This window comes from Neovison vison, chromosome 4 (assembly GCF_020171115.1).
Source record: "Neovison vison isolate M4711 chromosome 4, ASM_NN_V1, whole genome shotgun sequence".
NCBI lineage: Eukaryota > Metazoa > Chordata > Mammalia > Carnivora > Mustelidae > Neogale > Neogale vison.
The window spans coordinates 185,917,188-185,930,661 of NC_058094.1; the positions used below are offsets into that span (position 1 = coordinate 185,917,188).

At 54.4% G+C, this 13,474-nt stretch overlaps 1 protein-coding gene across 1 annotated transcript; it reads left to right on the plus strand.

Annotated features, from left to right (window-relative positions):
• Positions 1-1,008: 1,008 nt before the first annotated feature.
• Positions 1,009-12,497, plus strand: GHRHR (growth hormone releasing hormone receptor). Its single transcript, XM_044244564.1, has 13 exons — positions 1,009-1,065; positions 3,214-3,316; positions 3,438-3,545; positions 4,087-4,184; positions 5,229-5,326; positions 6,017-6,149; positions 7,502-7,655; positions 7,917-7,977; positions 8,412-8,481; positions 9,163-9,254; positions 9,807-9,936; positions 10,537-10,578; positions 12,372-12,497. Exons 1-13 carry the CDS (start codon positions 1,009-1,011, stop codon positions 12,495-12,497), a joined length of 1,272 nt encoding a protein of 423 aa, XP_044100499.1.
• Positions 12,498-13,474: the final 977 nt, after the last annotated feature.

Here is a 13,474-nt window from a genome sequence, read left to right on the forward strand (position 1 = left end):
GAAAAATAAATCCTTGTTGATGTAAAACTGTCCACGAGGCGGGGGTGTGGAGGCTTCATCATTCATGATTTGGGGCGGGCTGTAAACAAGCTTGTTGTTGCCCACATCCAGCCTGCCAGGCTCTGTGACTACAGACCTATGCACAAACGTCAGGGCTAACCAGGGACAGCGGCACCCAGGGCCCTGGAAGATACCATGTGCTTCCAAAGCCCCAAAGGCTTTATGAGATCTGGGTGGGACTCAGAGCCTTGTCTTCAGCTTGGTCAACTGGGATTCCGCATTTTAAAGTCTAAAACTATAATAAAAGTGACCAGGAATTGAATGTTCTAAAATCACTGGAGCAGCTTTGGTAGGGCTTCTGCTGCTAGGACGACTTTTGGCCGGCCTGTGCAGGGGCTTGTGATCTCGTTTCTTTTTCTAAGGTCATCCCTGCTCTGCAACCCCCACGGACAACCTGCCCCCATCCCTGCTGTGTCCCCACAGCCCTGGCCCCACCCTGCAGCCCTGTAGATGAGACTTGGGTCACCAACCAAACTGGGGGCTCCCTGATGGTGGGCCCAGGTCTTCTTCTCTGAGTCTCCTTCATTTGTGGGGGGAGGCTCTCTCCACTGTGGGCCAGCAGAAAGCTGGGCTCAGAGAAGGAAGTGGAAAAGGATGTTGACCAGCCAGGGCAAGAAATGTCCTGTGGCTCTCACATCTCTGAGCCCTTGCTGTCAGGACAGGCACATGGGAAGACTTGGGGACACAGTGGAAGGGGGAGGAGATGGGGGCATGGAGGCCCACTGTAGGGCCGGGGCTGAGCTGGGCACCGTGTCCTGCAATCCTGTGAATATTTAGCTGGTTCTGTCCCTTTTGCTGGCTTCTGCCTATGCAAACAGTCACCAGAGCAGGCAGAAGCCAGGGGCAGCGGCGTGGCAGCAACAGTGGGGCACTGTGGGGAGGGAAGAGGGTTGGAGCTTACAACGAGGACGAGGACGCTGACTGAGGGAGCCAACTTGGAGCCCCACCATGGACAACAGGGCATGGGGTGCCTGCATCCTCTTCTTGCTGAGCCCATGGCCAATTGTGAGTAGCCAACACAGACCCTCCTGCCTCTCCCGCTGGGCTCGGGATCTGGGAGCCTCAGGGTTTATGGGGGGGGGTCCAGCTGGGGCCTGGTGGGATCCCCACTGCCTCTTCCCCAGCACAGCAGTTTCTTCCTACTAAGCAGACTACTGACCATGGCACAGAGAAATCCTGCCCCGTCCCCTCATTTCTCTCATCCCCCTCCTCCACCACCACCTCAGCTGCTTGGCTCTGGGTAGCTCTGCTAGGAAACCGGGCTGAGCTGACTTAGCCTCCCTGTTGCTTCCCTCCAGGGCCTGTCTGGGGCCCCCGCGGAGTGGGGGGACCACAGAGACTGTGTCCGTCCAAAACAGACTCTGAATCAGGGAGGCAGTTAGGGCCTCTCTTCTCTGTCTCGTGCCCCCCAAGTCTTCTCTGAGCTACAGGTCCCTAATTCTTCCACAAAATCTCCAGACTCCTCCCCATCCCCCGCATCCCAGGAGCTACACTCTTCTCAGGTTGCTGCCTCTTAAGTGGCTGTGGCCAGGGACCAGGTGGGCCTGTGCAGGGAGTGGAGGATAGCTGCTCCCCCGATGGCACTTGGGGAACTGCTCCTCTTTCCATGCCCCATGCTGGGGGCTGGAGGAGCTTTTGCCAAATTGACGTGCCAGAGAGTGGGGTGCAGGACAGGGACCTCTCTGCATGTGCTGCAATTTCCCAGCATGTTTTCCAGGAATTACCGCAAGGGACACAGAGAGCAGTACAGGGTACTGGGTGGGAAGCTCAACACACACAGACTGAGGACTCCTTCCTCCGCTGGCTTGTGTGTGTGTGTGTGTGTGTGTGCGCCCATGGCCGCCAGGCCTGCCAAGCTGAGCCAAGGGACAGCTCCTGCCCCTAGGTGCACAGCCTTGGGGCTAGAATCCTGGTCCCAGGGAAACTAGTCTTGTGACCTGGGCAAATTCCCCAACTTTCCTGAGCCCAACTTGTCTCTTGTATAAAGGAGATCATATCAGCTCACTGGAGCTATTGTGCATTGAGTGGAATCTGATTTGTCAAGGGCTGGGCATAGGGTGCTTGATAAATTTCTCCTCCTCCTCCTCCTTCTTTTCTTTCTTTCCTTTTTTTTTTTGTAACTTCAGCAGAGTTGACACACCTTGTTACATTAGTTTCGGGTGTACCAGATAGTGATTTGACAAGCTGATATGTCATGCTGTGCTCTCCACAAGTGTGGCTCCCATCTGTCACCTACAGTGCTTTATTTGACTTTATTCCCTGGGCTGTAACTTTCCTCCCTGTGCCTTATTCATTCCATACCTGGAAGCCTGTAGCTCCCATTCTCCTTCACCTGTTTTGGCCCCGCCCACTTTTTGGCCATACAGGTAACTTCTATTGCCTTCCCTTCTGCAGTGAGGGAGTCTCCTTCCTCACATCTGGGTGCACCCCACCATAACCAAGTGTGCTCTCTCTCACTTCCCCCCTCAACCGTTACCTCCCCCCACCTTCTCTCTGACTCCTTCACACCTCCTTATCTGGCTCTGACATTCCTGCCTCCTTCTTAGAAGGACCTCCTGTCCACCCAGATAATCTAGGATAAACTCCCCATCAAAAGATCGTTACCTTAATCCCAGCTGCAAAATCCCTTTGGCCCTGCCAGAGAGCATATTCAGTTTTCAGGGATTAGGACGTAGACATTGTTGTGCGTACGAGGGGCATTGTTCCACCTACCAAGGTACTTTGTGCAGGATTGCATCCAGGGAGCAGGAGTGCAGAACGGGCTTAGGAGAGCAGGGACGGAGGAAAGGTCCGGCACAGACAAGTCGTGGGCTCAGCCAGCTCCAGGAGATCTTCAGAAGACTCGAGTTCAACGTGTCTCAGAACTTACTCCCAAGAGATGAAATTGGGAACCATCTATCCAAATGCCCATCTTCTTTCCTTTCTCCCTCCCCACGTCCCTCCCTCCCTTCCTTCCATCCTTCCTTGCTTCCTTCCTTCCTCCTTTCCCTCCTCCACAAGTACCCTTGCCAGTACTGTGAGCCAGGCCCTGTGCTTAGAAGCAAGGGCGCAGAAAGGCATCAGGCTTTGTCTCTCTTCTAAGGTCTTTGGGATCAGAGAACCCAGAAGGAGCCGCCGATCAGCTTGGCCAATCCCCTTACCTCCTTCCTGCAGGTATCCGGCCATGTGCACCCAGAGTGCGACTTCATCACCCAACTGAGAGAGGATGAGAGGTCATGTCTGCAAGCAGCAGAATGGATGCCCAACACCACGCTGGGTATGGCGCTGGGGAGGGAGGGAGGGACGTCTAGATTCCTTTGTCTCCTCCAGCCTCATCCCTCCCCATGCTAGAAGGGCCTGGACCCCTGAGTCTGCTGTGCTTCCATCTCTCTCTGCAGGCTGCCCCAGGATGTGGGATGGGCTGCTGTGCTGGCCGACGGGGGGCTCTGGCGAGTGGGTGACTCTCTCTTGCCCTGATTTCTTCTCTCACTTCAGCTCAGAGCCAGGTGAGGGTTCCGGGTCTGGAGGTGAGTCAGGAGGAGAGGTGGTTTCATCTGGTGATGCCAGAATATGCAGGTGCCTCCCTGGCTTTGGGGGCAGTAGATCAGGATTTGAACACCAACTTCCCATCTACCCATGCATCGTTGGGCTAGTCACTCAACCTCCAAAAGCTCAGCTTCCTGACCTGTGACCTGGGGAAAATAAGAACTTTAACCTCAGAGAGGGTGAGGATTGGTGAGGAGAGCGTGGAAGTGCAGGACCCAGGGCCTGACCCCAAGGGAATGTTCTGTGGGTGTTAGCAGGAGGGCTACCCATGGGGTGGAGGGGAGGAGGGCCTGTCTGACTATTCCCATGCTACCAGTGACCGAGTTGGGGGAGTGAGGAAGGCTTGCTCCTGGAACCCAGGTCCATGGAGAGAAGGCCACCCCCTCTCTGCCACTGGGAGGAGCTATCTGCAGACTCTGGATGGTCCATGACTCCCGAACCCATGCTGGAGAGAGAAGGAGGGTAACCTGTTCTCTGTTCCCACCTCTGCCTGCCTTCCAGGGGTCGTGAAGAGGGATTGCACTATCACAGGCTGGTCCGAGCCCTTCCCACCTTACCCCGTGGCCTGCCCTGTGCCCCTAGAGCTGCTGATGGAGGAGGTAAGAGGCTTCTTGGAGAAAGAGTCACCATGAATATTTGTAGGGATGGTGGGCCACACAATGGAGGGGTTACCATTCCCACTGTAACTAGCAGGTTGGAATATTAATTGCAGAAGTTTCCAGAAGATGGCAGTATCTAGAAGAGAGAGGACCATGGTCTTTTGCTAATTGCTTATGGGTGCTTCATGAGCCACGGTGCTGGGAAAGAGGGGAGGCAGAGGGCAGTGTGGGAGGTATGCTGGCTGCCGTCTTCTTGGCGTGCCCTCTCTGTGCTCAGGACCCCAGGGCAGGAGCTTTGAGCGGTTCCAGGGAAACAGAGGCTCGCAGTGGTCCTGGGCACACTCCTTCCCTTCTCCAGTCCTCAGTCCATGGAGTGGTGTACATGCCCCACACTTCCGAATTGAGCAGAGCCTCTGCAAGGTGCTTTGGTACCCACAGTCCCATACCTCTTTCCCCTCAGCCCTGCAAGGCAAGGCCTGAGTCTGACCATTTTTCAGTTGAGAAGACAGACACAGGTGGTGATTACCTACACCCCTCAGGGGTTCCGATCCCCTCCCTCGGGCTACCCCATCCATCTCCATCTTTTCCACTTTTTCCTGTGGCTGTTGCTGGCTACCCCCTTACTTCAGGGCATGTTGTATGCCCAAGACAGTAAGTAAGCAAGTAGGATTCAGTAAACAAGCCCCAGCTCCTCTTGAGCTTTTCTCATTCCTCAGTGAATGAAGAACATACCAATGAATGAATAAATGAAGCAGTAGTTTCTCTGCTGCCTGTCCAGCCCTAGTAACAGTGAGAGTCAACTGTCTCACTCCCGGGCCACTCCCCTTCACCCCGCCCCGTCTGCACACCAGCAGGTCAGGTGCAAGACAGACTGTAAACAAACACTTCTGTTCCTGAGGGAGCTTGCTCCACTTTCCACAGGTGCCCCTGCCCTCAGATGGGGCCCTCTGGGGTAGAACTGAGAGCCTTCACCTGCTTGGTCATCAAGCCTCCCCTTCCCCGTAAGTGCAGTTGCTGAGACTTCCTCTGTCTCTATCTTGCCAGAAATCCTTCTTCTCCACGGTGAAGATCATCTATACCCTGGGCCATAGCATCTCCGTAGTGGCCCTCTTTGTGGCCATTGCCATCCTGGTTGCTTTCAGGTTTGCCGTCCTCTTTGCCTGCTCGAGAACCTTCCCTGCCTCCCTATTGCCCGCAGCACTAAGCCTGATTACTTGCCTGGATATCCAGGAGGTTCCCAGATCGAGGCACCATGGCCATTCCTGGCTTTTCCTTTCCTTCCCCCTGCATGTCCCCTTTCCACCCCTTGGAAAGCCTCTCCGGGACTCACTGCCATTTCTATACCGTTTTTCATGTGGAACTTACTCTATTTGCTTGGAATGCCCAGTTGCTTTGTTCTTGATATATTTGTATCTGTTAAAATCCGAAACCCAGCTCCCAACTGCTTCAAGAATCTTTTTTGCCTCCCCCCACCGAAACCCTTCTTGACTATTCCAACCTTCTGATTGTTGCCCATCTGGAGGCCCTCCAGCTTTAGAGTCTGAGCCCCAAAACATGGCTTGTGTTATTGTCTGTCTCATGGGGCTGTGCCTCATCTCTCTGAGCACCTAGGGGGCTCCCCTGGGTGGTATCCTGCCCTTTCTGCCTCTGTCCCCTGACTCTGAGCCCCTGAAGGGAGGGACGGGTCCTCTCTGTCCTCTCACCTGTGCTGAGCCCGGGGCAGTGGTTGGTCAGCTGTCCCGCACGGCCACTCCAAGCGAAGCCCAGTGTGGCTCAAGTCAGTCAAGTTTGCTTCCCACCACGCTCACCCTCCTCCCTCCCCACTCCTCCAGGAGGCTCCACTGTCCTCGGAACTACATCCACACCCAGCTGTTTGTCACCTTTATCCTCAAGGCGGGCGCTGTGTTCCTGAAGGATGCCACCCTCTTCCACGGGGAGAACACAGACCACTGCAGCTTGTCCACTGTAACAACTGGAAGGCCCCGGGGTGGGTGGGGAAGGAAGGCCGGGTGAGAAATAGAGATGTGTCCCACCCCGCCAGCCCGCCCAGTCCTGTGGGCTGGCCCTGGGGCTCTACAATTGCCAATAACAGAGCTGGAAACACTCGCCCCTCCACAGAGTCAGGTCCTAAATCCCCATGCCATTTCTTGGACTGCGGGGCCGATTCATCTCCTTCCCCGAGTTCTGTGTTCCCCTTCCCATTCCTTATTCCATACTCTGACCTGGCCCGTTTTCACCCCAGCAGTCTCTGCATTCCCTCCCTGCCTGCACGTACCAGCCTGTCCGTGGCTGGGTGTGGGTATGTGCGGGGTGAGGTAGAGCTGGGTCCCTCCCTCAAGAAGCATCCAAGGGGCCTGGGGGTGGGGTGGGGTGGCAGAATGCACCTGATTATGGGACCACCGAGTGGGGCAGTGGGGCAGGGGGTGTTGAGAACTGGGCTTCAGGGAGAAGTTGGTTCTGGAGCTGGGAGGGGTAAAGGGGAAGGGAGACACATTTAACGGAGGGGCCGGGGTGAATAGACTCTCGCAGATGGGAAGGGATGAAGCATGTCCAAGAACCAGAGAGGTCACAGCAGGACAGGAAGGTAGGAGAAACAGAAGAATGAAAATCCAAGGCCATTGGGGATAGCGTGGAGGCCCCGCACCCCCCAGGCACACTAACTGTGCAGGAAATGGACAGATACGCAGAGGAACAAACCCACAATGACCTTAATGAACGAGTGAAAGAAAAGCTAGTAATAATGATGTGAACTGAGCACTTTCAAGTGACACTGCTCTAAATGCTTTATTGCATATATTATCACCTTTTATTTCCTGGGTATGTTTTCATTTTAGTTCCATTTATATGTGCGTGGGCCTGGGTCCAAGCTCAGGCTGCCTGAGCTCAGGGGTGGTGCTCCTTGCCCCTGACAGATGAGCGCGTCCCACGCTGAACGAGTGAAGGCCGTGTGAGGGCCCATACGTTTGCAGGAATGCACGGAGCTCCATACCCACAGCTCTGGGGCTGGATGTGGGGTCAGGAAGGACTGACCAAAAGAGCAAATAGTAGCAATCCCTACGCAGCGTTTCCATCTCGTCCTCATGATGAGGCATTTGATAGGAATTGGGAGTATTTCCTTTGACAGACGAGAAGGCGAGGTCCGAGGAGGTTACCCAGCTAATGCAGGCTAGGTGTGAACTCAGATCACAAGTCTGTGCGGTTAACCACCACATTATACTACCACGGCCCCTCTGGGGCAGCCTGAGGGGGAGGGACCTGAGTGGAGTAGGAACTCCAGTGGATGTCCAGCTCCAAAAAAGCCACACCCCGACCCACAGGTTCTATGTAAGGTCTCCGTGACCACCTCCCATTTTGCCACCATGACCAACTTCAGCTGGCTCTTGGTAGAAGCTGCATACCTGACCTGCCTCTTGGTCTCCAAGTCGCCCAGCACAAGGAGAGCCTTCTGGTGGCTGGTTCTTGCTGGCTGGGGTGAGTGCCGAGGCTGGGTGGGGCACCGTAGGGCTAGGGGAGGGCTGGGGATGCACAGGGAGCTCAACCAAAGGTCCCTTTTGCTCACTGATGGTGATGCAAGACCCAGAGCAGGGAAGGAACAGCAGCTGGTTAGTTCTCCGGCTTCCTGGTCCCACCTTCCCGGTGCCCCATGTAGCCTGCAGTGGTGGCAGCAGGTAGGCGCAAGTCTCTGAGCCAAGGACGCAGACCCCTTACTGTGTCTCCTCTGTACCCCCACAGGGCTTCCCCTGCTCTTCACTGCCATGTGGGTGTGTTGCAAAGTGGTCTTCGAGGATGTGGCGTGAGTCTGGGGGGAATCACATCCCACGGTGTTGGGTATGGGCTGGACCAACAGGCAGTGTGGTGGTCCTCCAATCTGGGGAGAAGAGGAGGAGACTCTGGCCCTGCCTTCAGGGAACACACAGGCTTGGGTGCAAGATGGGAAGGTCATTGTGGGTAGCGTGGAAGGCAGGACCCGGGGTGGGAGGGGGCCTCAGATGCTCCGGGTGCTGGGCTCAGGGAGAGGTGGGGTTTGGGAACACACTAAATAGGGCCTCCTAGAACAAGGGGACGTTCTGGGGCCAGCAAGAAGCAGTTAGGTGGAGAGAGAGAGGATTAGCCCAACAAGGATTGCTGTGTCCCTTTGGAAGGGGTCCCAACTGGCTGGGAGAGGAGATAAGACTGGGCAGACATTTTTGGTACCCCCCCATCAGTTTTGGCTTGTCTTCTCCCTAGGTGCTGGGACCTGGATGACAGCTCTCCTTACTGGTGGATCATCAAAGGGCCGGTCGTCCTCTCTGTTGGGGTCAGTCCCTCGGGCCACGCCCTCTGCTTTCTGCTCCTTGGGTCGGTGGAGGTGGCTGTCCGACAGGAAACATGACTCCATGCTGGGAGTCAGGATACCTGGGCTCTTTAGCCCTGCTCTGCAGGCTTGTCTGAGAGGCCCTATCTGGACCTCAGTGTTGGTGAAACTGGGCGCTGGGGTGGGGGTGGGTGGGGGTGGTCTCCACAGCACTCAGGCTCCTTCTCGCTCAGATTCGTGATGAATTCAGTGCCTGACTGTAGGTCATGTCCCACTGCAGCAAGGCTGGTGTGGGGAGCAGAAGGAGGGCGGTAGCTGAGCCAACTGCCTGCCCCCATGCTGCAAACCAGGTCACCTGGGCTGGTTTGCATGGCCTCAGGGAATGTGTACATTGCCCCCAATATTATCAAAAGGATGGACACCTACTTTGTCAGAGAAGACCCTGGGAGGCGATGGTGGCAGGATGACAAGTTCTGACCCTCCCCCCCAGCCCTTTATTCCCGGGCTGGAGAGGGAGGGGGACCTAGGATGCAAGTTCTGGATTAACAACCTGAACATCCCTCCCCCTGCACACCCCTGTGTCTCAAGGATTTAGGATTTCTAATCCTCAAAGAGGTCCCATCCCAGGCCACCGGGGCCACCCCCTGACTCTTGCCTTTCACCTTCCTGCACTTCTATTTCCAGGTGAATTTTGGGCTTTTTCTCAATATTATCCGTGTCCTGCTGAGGAAGCTGGAGCCGGCTCAGGACAGCCTCCGTGCCGAGTCTCAGTACTGGTAATGTGTGTGTACACATGTGTGCATTTGGGGACCCTGGGGTCATAACTGGAGTGGGAGTCAGTGTAGTTCCATTTCATTCACTATCCAGGACTGTGGTCCTACCTAAGCTTCCAGAGAGAGAACAGATCTGGTCCCTGCCCTCTAGGAGATCACAGTGTGGGGAGGATCAGGCTCCAAGTATCCAGTTACCAGGCCAAATGGACTGATGAGTGTCAGGTCCATTTCTGTGGGACTCCGCAGAAGGAAAACTTTTCTAGATGGAGCGAGGGGAATGAGGTATGATTAGGGAAGACTTCCTGGAGGAGGTGGTCTTTGAACTAGACTTTTATGTGTACATGTTGAATAAATGGAGCATTTGGCAGCAAGAACAGCAAGATTCATGGCCCCAAAGTAAGGAAGCCCTGCATTGCACCACACTGTGTTTGGGGAGGCTGGTGTTCTGATGCAGAGAGTCTATATGGGGAACTGAAGGGAAGTGGGAGTGAGCAGGAGGCACATGGGAGTTTCTAATCCCAGCCTTGGGTGCCTAGGGCTTGTCTTCTCCTGCAGGCGTCTCTCTAAATCCACGCTTCTCCTTATCCCGCTGTTGGGAGTTCACTATGTCATCTTCAACTTTCTGCCCGACAGTGTGGGCCTGAGCATCCGCCTCCCCCTGGAGTTGGGACTGGGTTCCTTCCAGGTGAGGAACCCCACAGGGACTCTTTCCACCAAGTCCTTGGGCAGGAGGGAGGCAGTGCTGCCCACTGGTATGGCTGAGTTCATGGTAGGTTAAGGGTTATCAGGCTTGGTTATTCTTTCTTTCATCCATCCATCTCTCTATTCATTCAACTTCCCCTGAGCCCATCTACTCATCCATTTCGCCATCCATCTACCCATCCTCCATCCATCTATCCATCCATCCAGCCAGCCAGCCAGCCACCTACCTCTTTACCCACGCATCTATCACTCACTTATTCATTCATCTATCCATTCATCATCCACCCATGCATCTCTCATCCACTTATCTGTCTATCCAACATTTCTTGAGCACCTATTATGTGCCAGGATCTGTGCTTAATAGGAAAATCGGAGAAATAGCTTTAGCAGGCTTTCCACAATGACTACACGGGACAGCGAGCCTGGCATGTAGTAAGATGAACACACCTCCTTCCCTTTCCCCAAAGACCTGGCCCAGGCCACATCCTGGGGGTGGGTGGAGGAAAATATAGTAGAAGGATTGTGGACATCTTGTGGCCAGGCCATCATATTCTGATGTGGTCCTTTCTCTTTGGCCCTGCAGGGCTTCATCGTTGCTGTCCTGTATTGCTTTCTCAACCAAGAGGTATAGAACTCTGCTGGCTATTCTTAGTCCTTGAGTCTCCTCTCCTGCCAGAACTAAGGCCACTCATCTTCTTCCCAGACCCTGCAAATCCCAGCTCAAACCAAATCTTGACTCTTGTGATCGTTTGGGAAGCTTAGTTTGTCCTGAGTTTCTAGATCAAGCTGAACCTGATTGCTTCATGTTAATGTCCTTTATCCATCTCTCCTCTGGGTTGGACCAAATATACTATCCATTCAGGACCAGGGATGGTCTAAAAGGATCCCCCAACTCTGTGTTCCTAAAACCGAACAAAAGGGAGAGTGGAGGAGGGAACGAGCCAGCTCTGGGAGAGACAGAGAAAACAGAGACAACAGAATTGAGAGTCAGAGGCAGACATAAAGGGAATGAGGAAAATAGAGTCAGGTGCAGCAGCAGGGAGGATGATGAAGAACAGAGCCAGGGATCCTGAGAGAAAGCACCTGGAAGAGAGGGACTGATGAATAGAAGAGACCAACCAGAGGAGGACACACCCATGACTAGATCGATGGTGCTGATATGCTTGTAGAGATAGGAAAGATGGCAGAGAGTGGAAAAGGAAAACATCCCACCCAAGAGGCACCTTGCATTTCTCCCTTAGGACAGACTAGCTCTGTGGGAAAGGCAGGAGAATTTATCTCAGTGCACTACACCCCATGCCCTGCGACTGTGTGCATGGCAGAGTGACGGGTTCCCTCGGGCAGCACGGATTTGCCATGGGCTCTGATCCGCTGGAGATGCATGTGCCCTCTGCCAGCTGTGGAATGGAGCTCGCCCCTCTCCTCTGTCCCTGACTGACTCCCACCTCGCTGACTCTTTACTCCCACTGCAGCCTCCCTGAGTCTCACACAGCCTTATCTGGTGTCTGGGTGCAGACACAGGACTGTGGTATCTGTTGTAGTGGCTCTTGAGTCCTGTGGACAGTGACAAGAGTGGGGAACAGCCCTGGCTGTGGCCAGAGGGACCTGGGAAAGAGGCTTCCAAGGAGAGCTGTGAAAGACTCTGTCCTGGGAAATCCTATTGGATACCAGATAGTTACATACCTCTGGTGATGGGGAGCTTACTACTCAAAAATATCTCTTCTGTTGTTAAGCATCTATGAGGGGAAGCTCACCTTTACTTTGAACAGAAATCTGTCTCCCTTTTATCTTTCACTACAGCCCAAGTTCGGCTCTGTTGGTGGGGTGTGTGTGTGTGTGTCACAGCCTCTCAGCTCCCTTTGGCCCCAATAGCACCTTGGAGATATCTCAGTTCATATTTCCCTGCCCCCCTGTCCTGCCTCCCAACCTAGCTGTTTTTCGTTCAGGAATCCCAGTCCCCTTACCTCAGCTCCTTAGACAGGATTCCATCTTTTCTCCCTTTAGGTCATATCCTCTGGACAGGTTCCCAGTGGCCATCATTTAGTTAAGTGGGCAGGGCAGGACTGAATCCCAGAGCAGGGGGTGGGAAGCCACTCAGGGAGGACAGTGGGGCTAGTTGGCCAGAAACAGAAGAAAACACGCCTAGAAAATGTCTTTAACTGGACCCATACAAAGGTAGTGCTAAAAACTAGAGTAAAGAGCTAAAGGGATTGGCCAGGAATGCTCACAGGAAGGAGGAGGTCGTGTCTTTCAGAGATAAAACTAAGTGATGGCTCTGGTCAGTCATGGCTTCTCCTCTCCCAGGAGTCCGTGTCTCTGTTTCTCCTGCGTGGTCTCTCCCTAGACCCTCAGTCCCCCTGGGGTGGAGTACAGAAGTAGCAGTGGGACTTTCCTAACATCCTCTCCCTTGCCCCGGAGGTAAAGACCGAGATCTCACGGAGGTGGCACAGCCATGACCTTGAGCTTCTACCAGCCCGGAGGACCCACACCAAGTGGACAACGCCTTCTCACTCTGGGGTGAAGGCGTTGACATCTGTCTGCTAGGTTAGCCACATCACGTGACTGGAGAGCACACGGGGACTTGGGCAGCTGCAATGGGCCCACCGCCCTCTGCAGGACCAAGAGGGATGGGCACCCTGAGAACCTTCAGGCCATGCCTCCACCCCAGCTGCTGCCTTGCTCTGGGCCGGGGCAAACCTTTCACCCTGTCCTGCACCTGTTCTGCACCTGACCCTCGGCCCCTGTGTGTCTACTTCTGACGTCCCTGGTTGCTCTGTCTGTATTCTCCTGTTCCTCCTCCTGGAGTTTGGGCCATAGCCCAAGGCCAGAGGAGCCAATAAACTTGTAAATGAATAGATACAGAGTTGGAGTGGACACCTGTGCCGCCACAGGGGCAGGACCTGCAGCCTTGATTTGGATCTCTGGTGTGGATGCGCCTTTATCACTCCCCCATCCATTTCGTCCCCATTGTTAGTCTGCGCCAGAATCCTCTTGTTTAATTTATTCTTAAAACGGGTTCTCTCTTGTCTCTATCTCCAGTCCCATCCCTCTCCTCCCACAGGCAAGCGTCCCCACGTGTTTCATGTGAATATTTGTGTTTCTGTGTGTTTTTGCAAAATACGTAGTATTTTGTGTGTGTCTGCACTTTCGAGTTGCATAAATTTTGTCGGTTATATGCTTCATTCTGCTTCTAACATTTTCCCGTCGGCACTCTGCTTTGAAGACATCCACCCGTGTTGCCGTGTGCTCATCTGGTCCCTTGTTTTGACTGCCATATGGTGCCACATGGTGTCATCGCCCACGTCTGACCGCTCCCATCTCCCCCTCTCCCCCGTAGGTGAATATTCACACGCTTGTCCCCTCATGCACCTGTGCAAGTGAGACTTTCTCCGGGACACAGCCCCGGGAACAAAAGTGCCGGGTCATCACGTATGCCTTTTCTTCCAGGATCAGGTACTGCCAGATTGCGCTCCAGAATGCTCCGCAAAACCTGCACTCCCACCGGCAGCTCCACCAACACT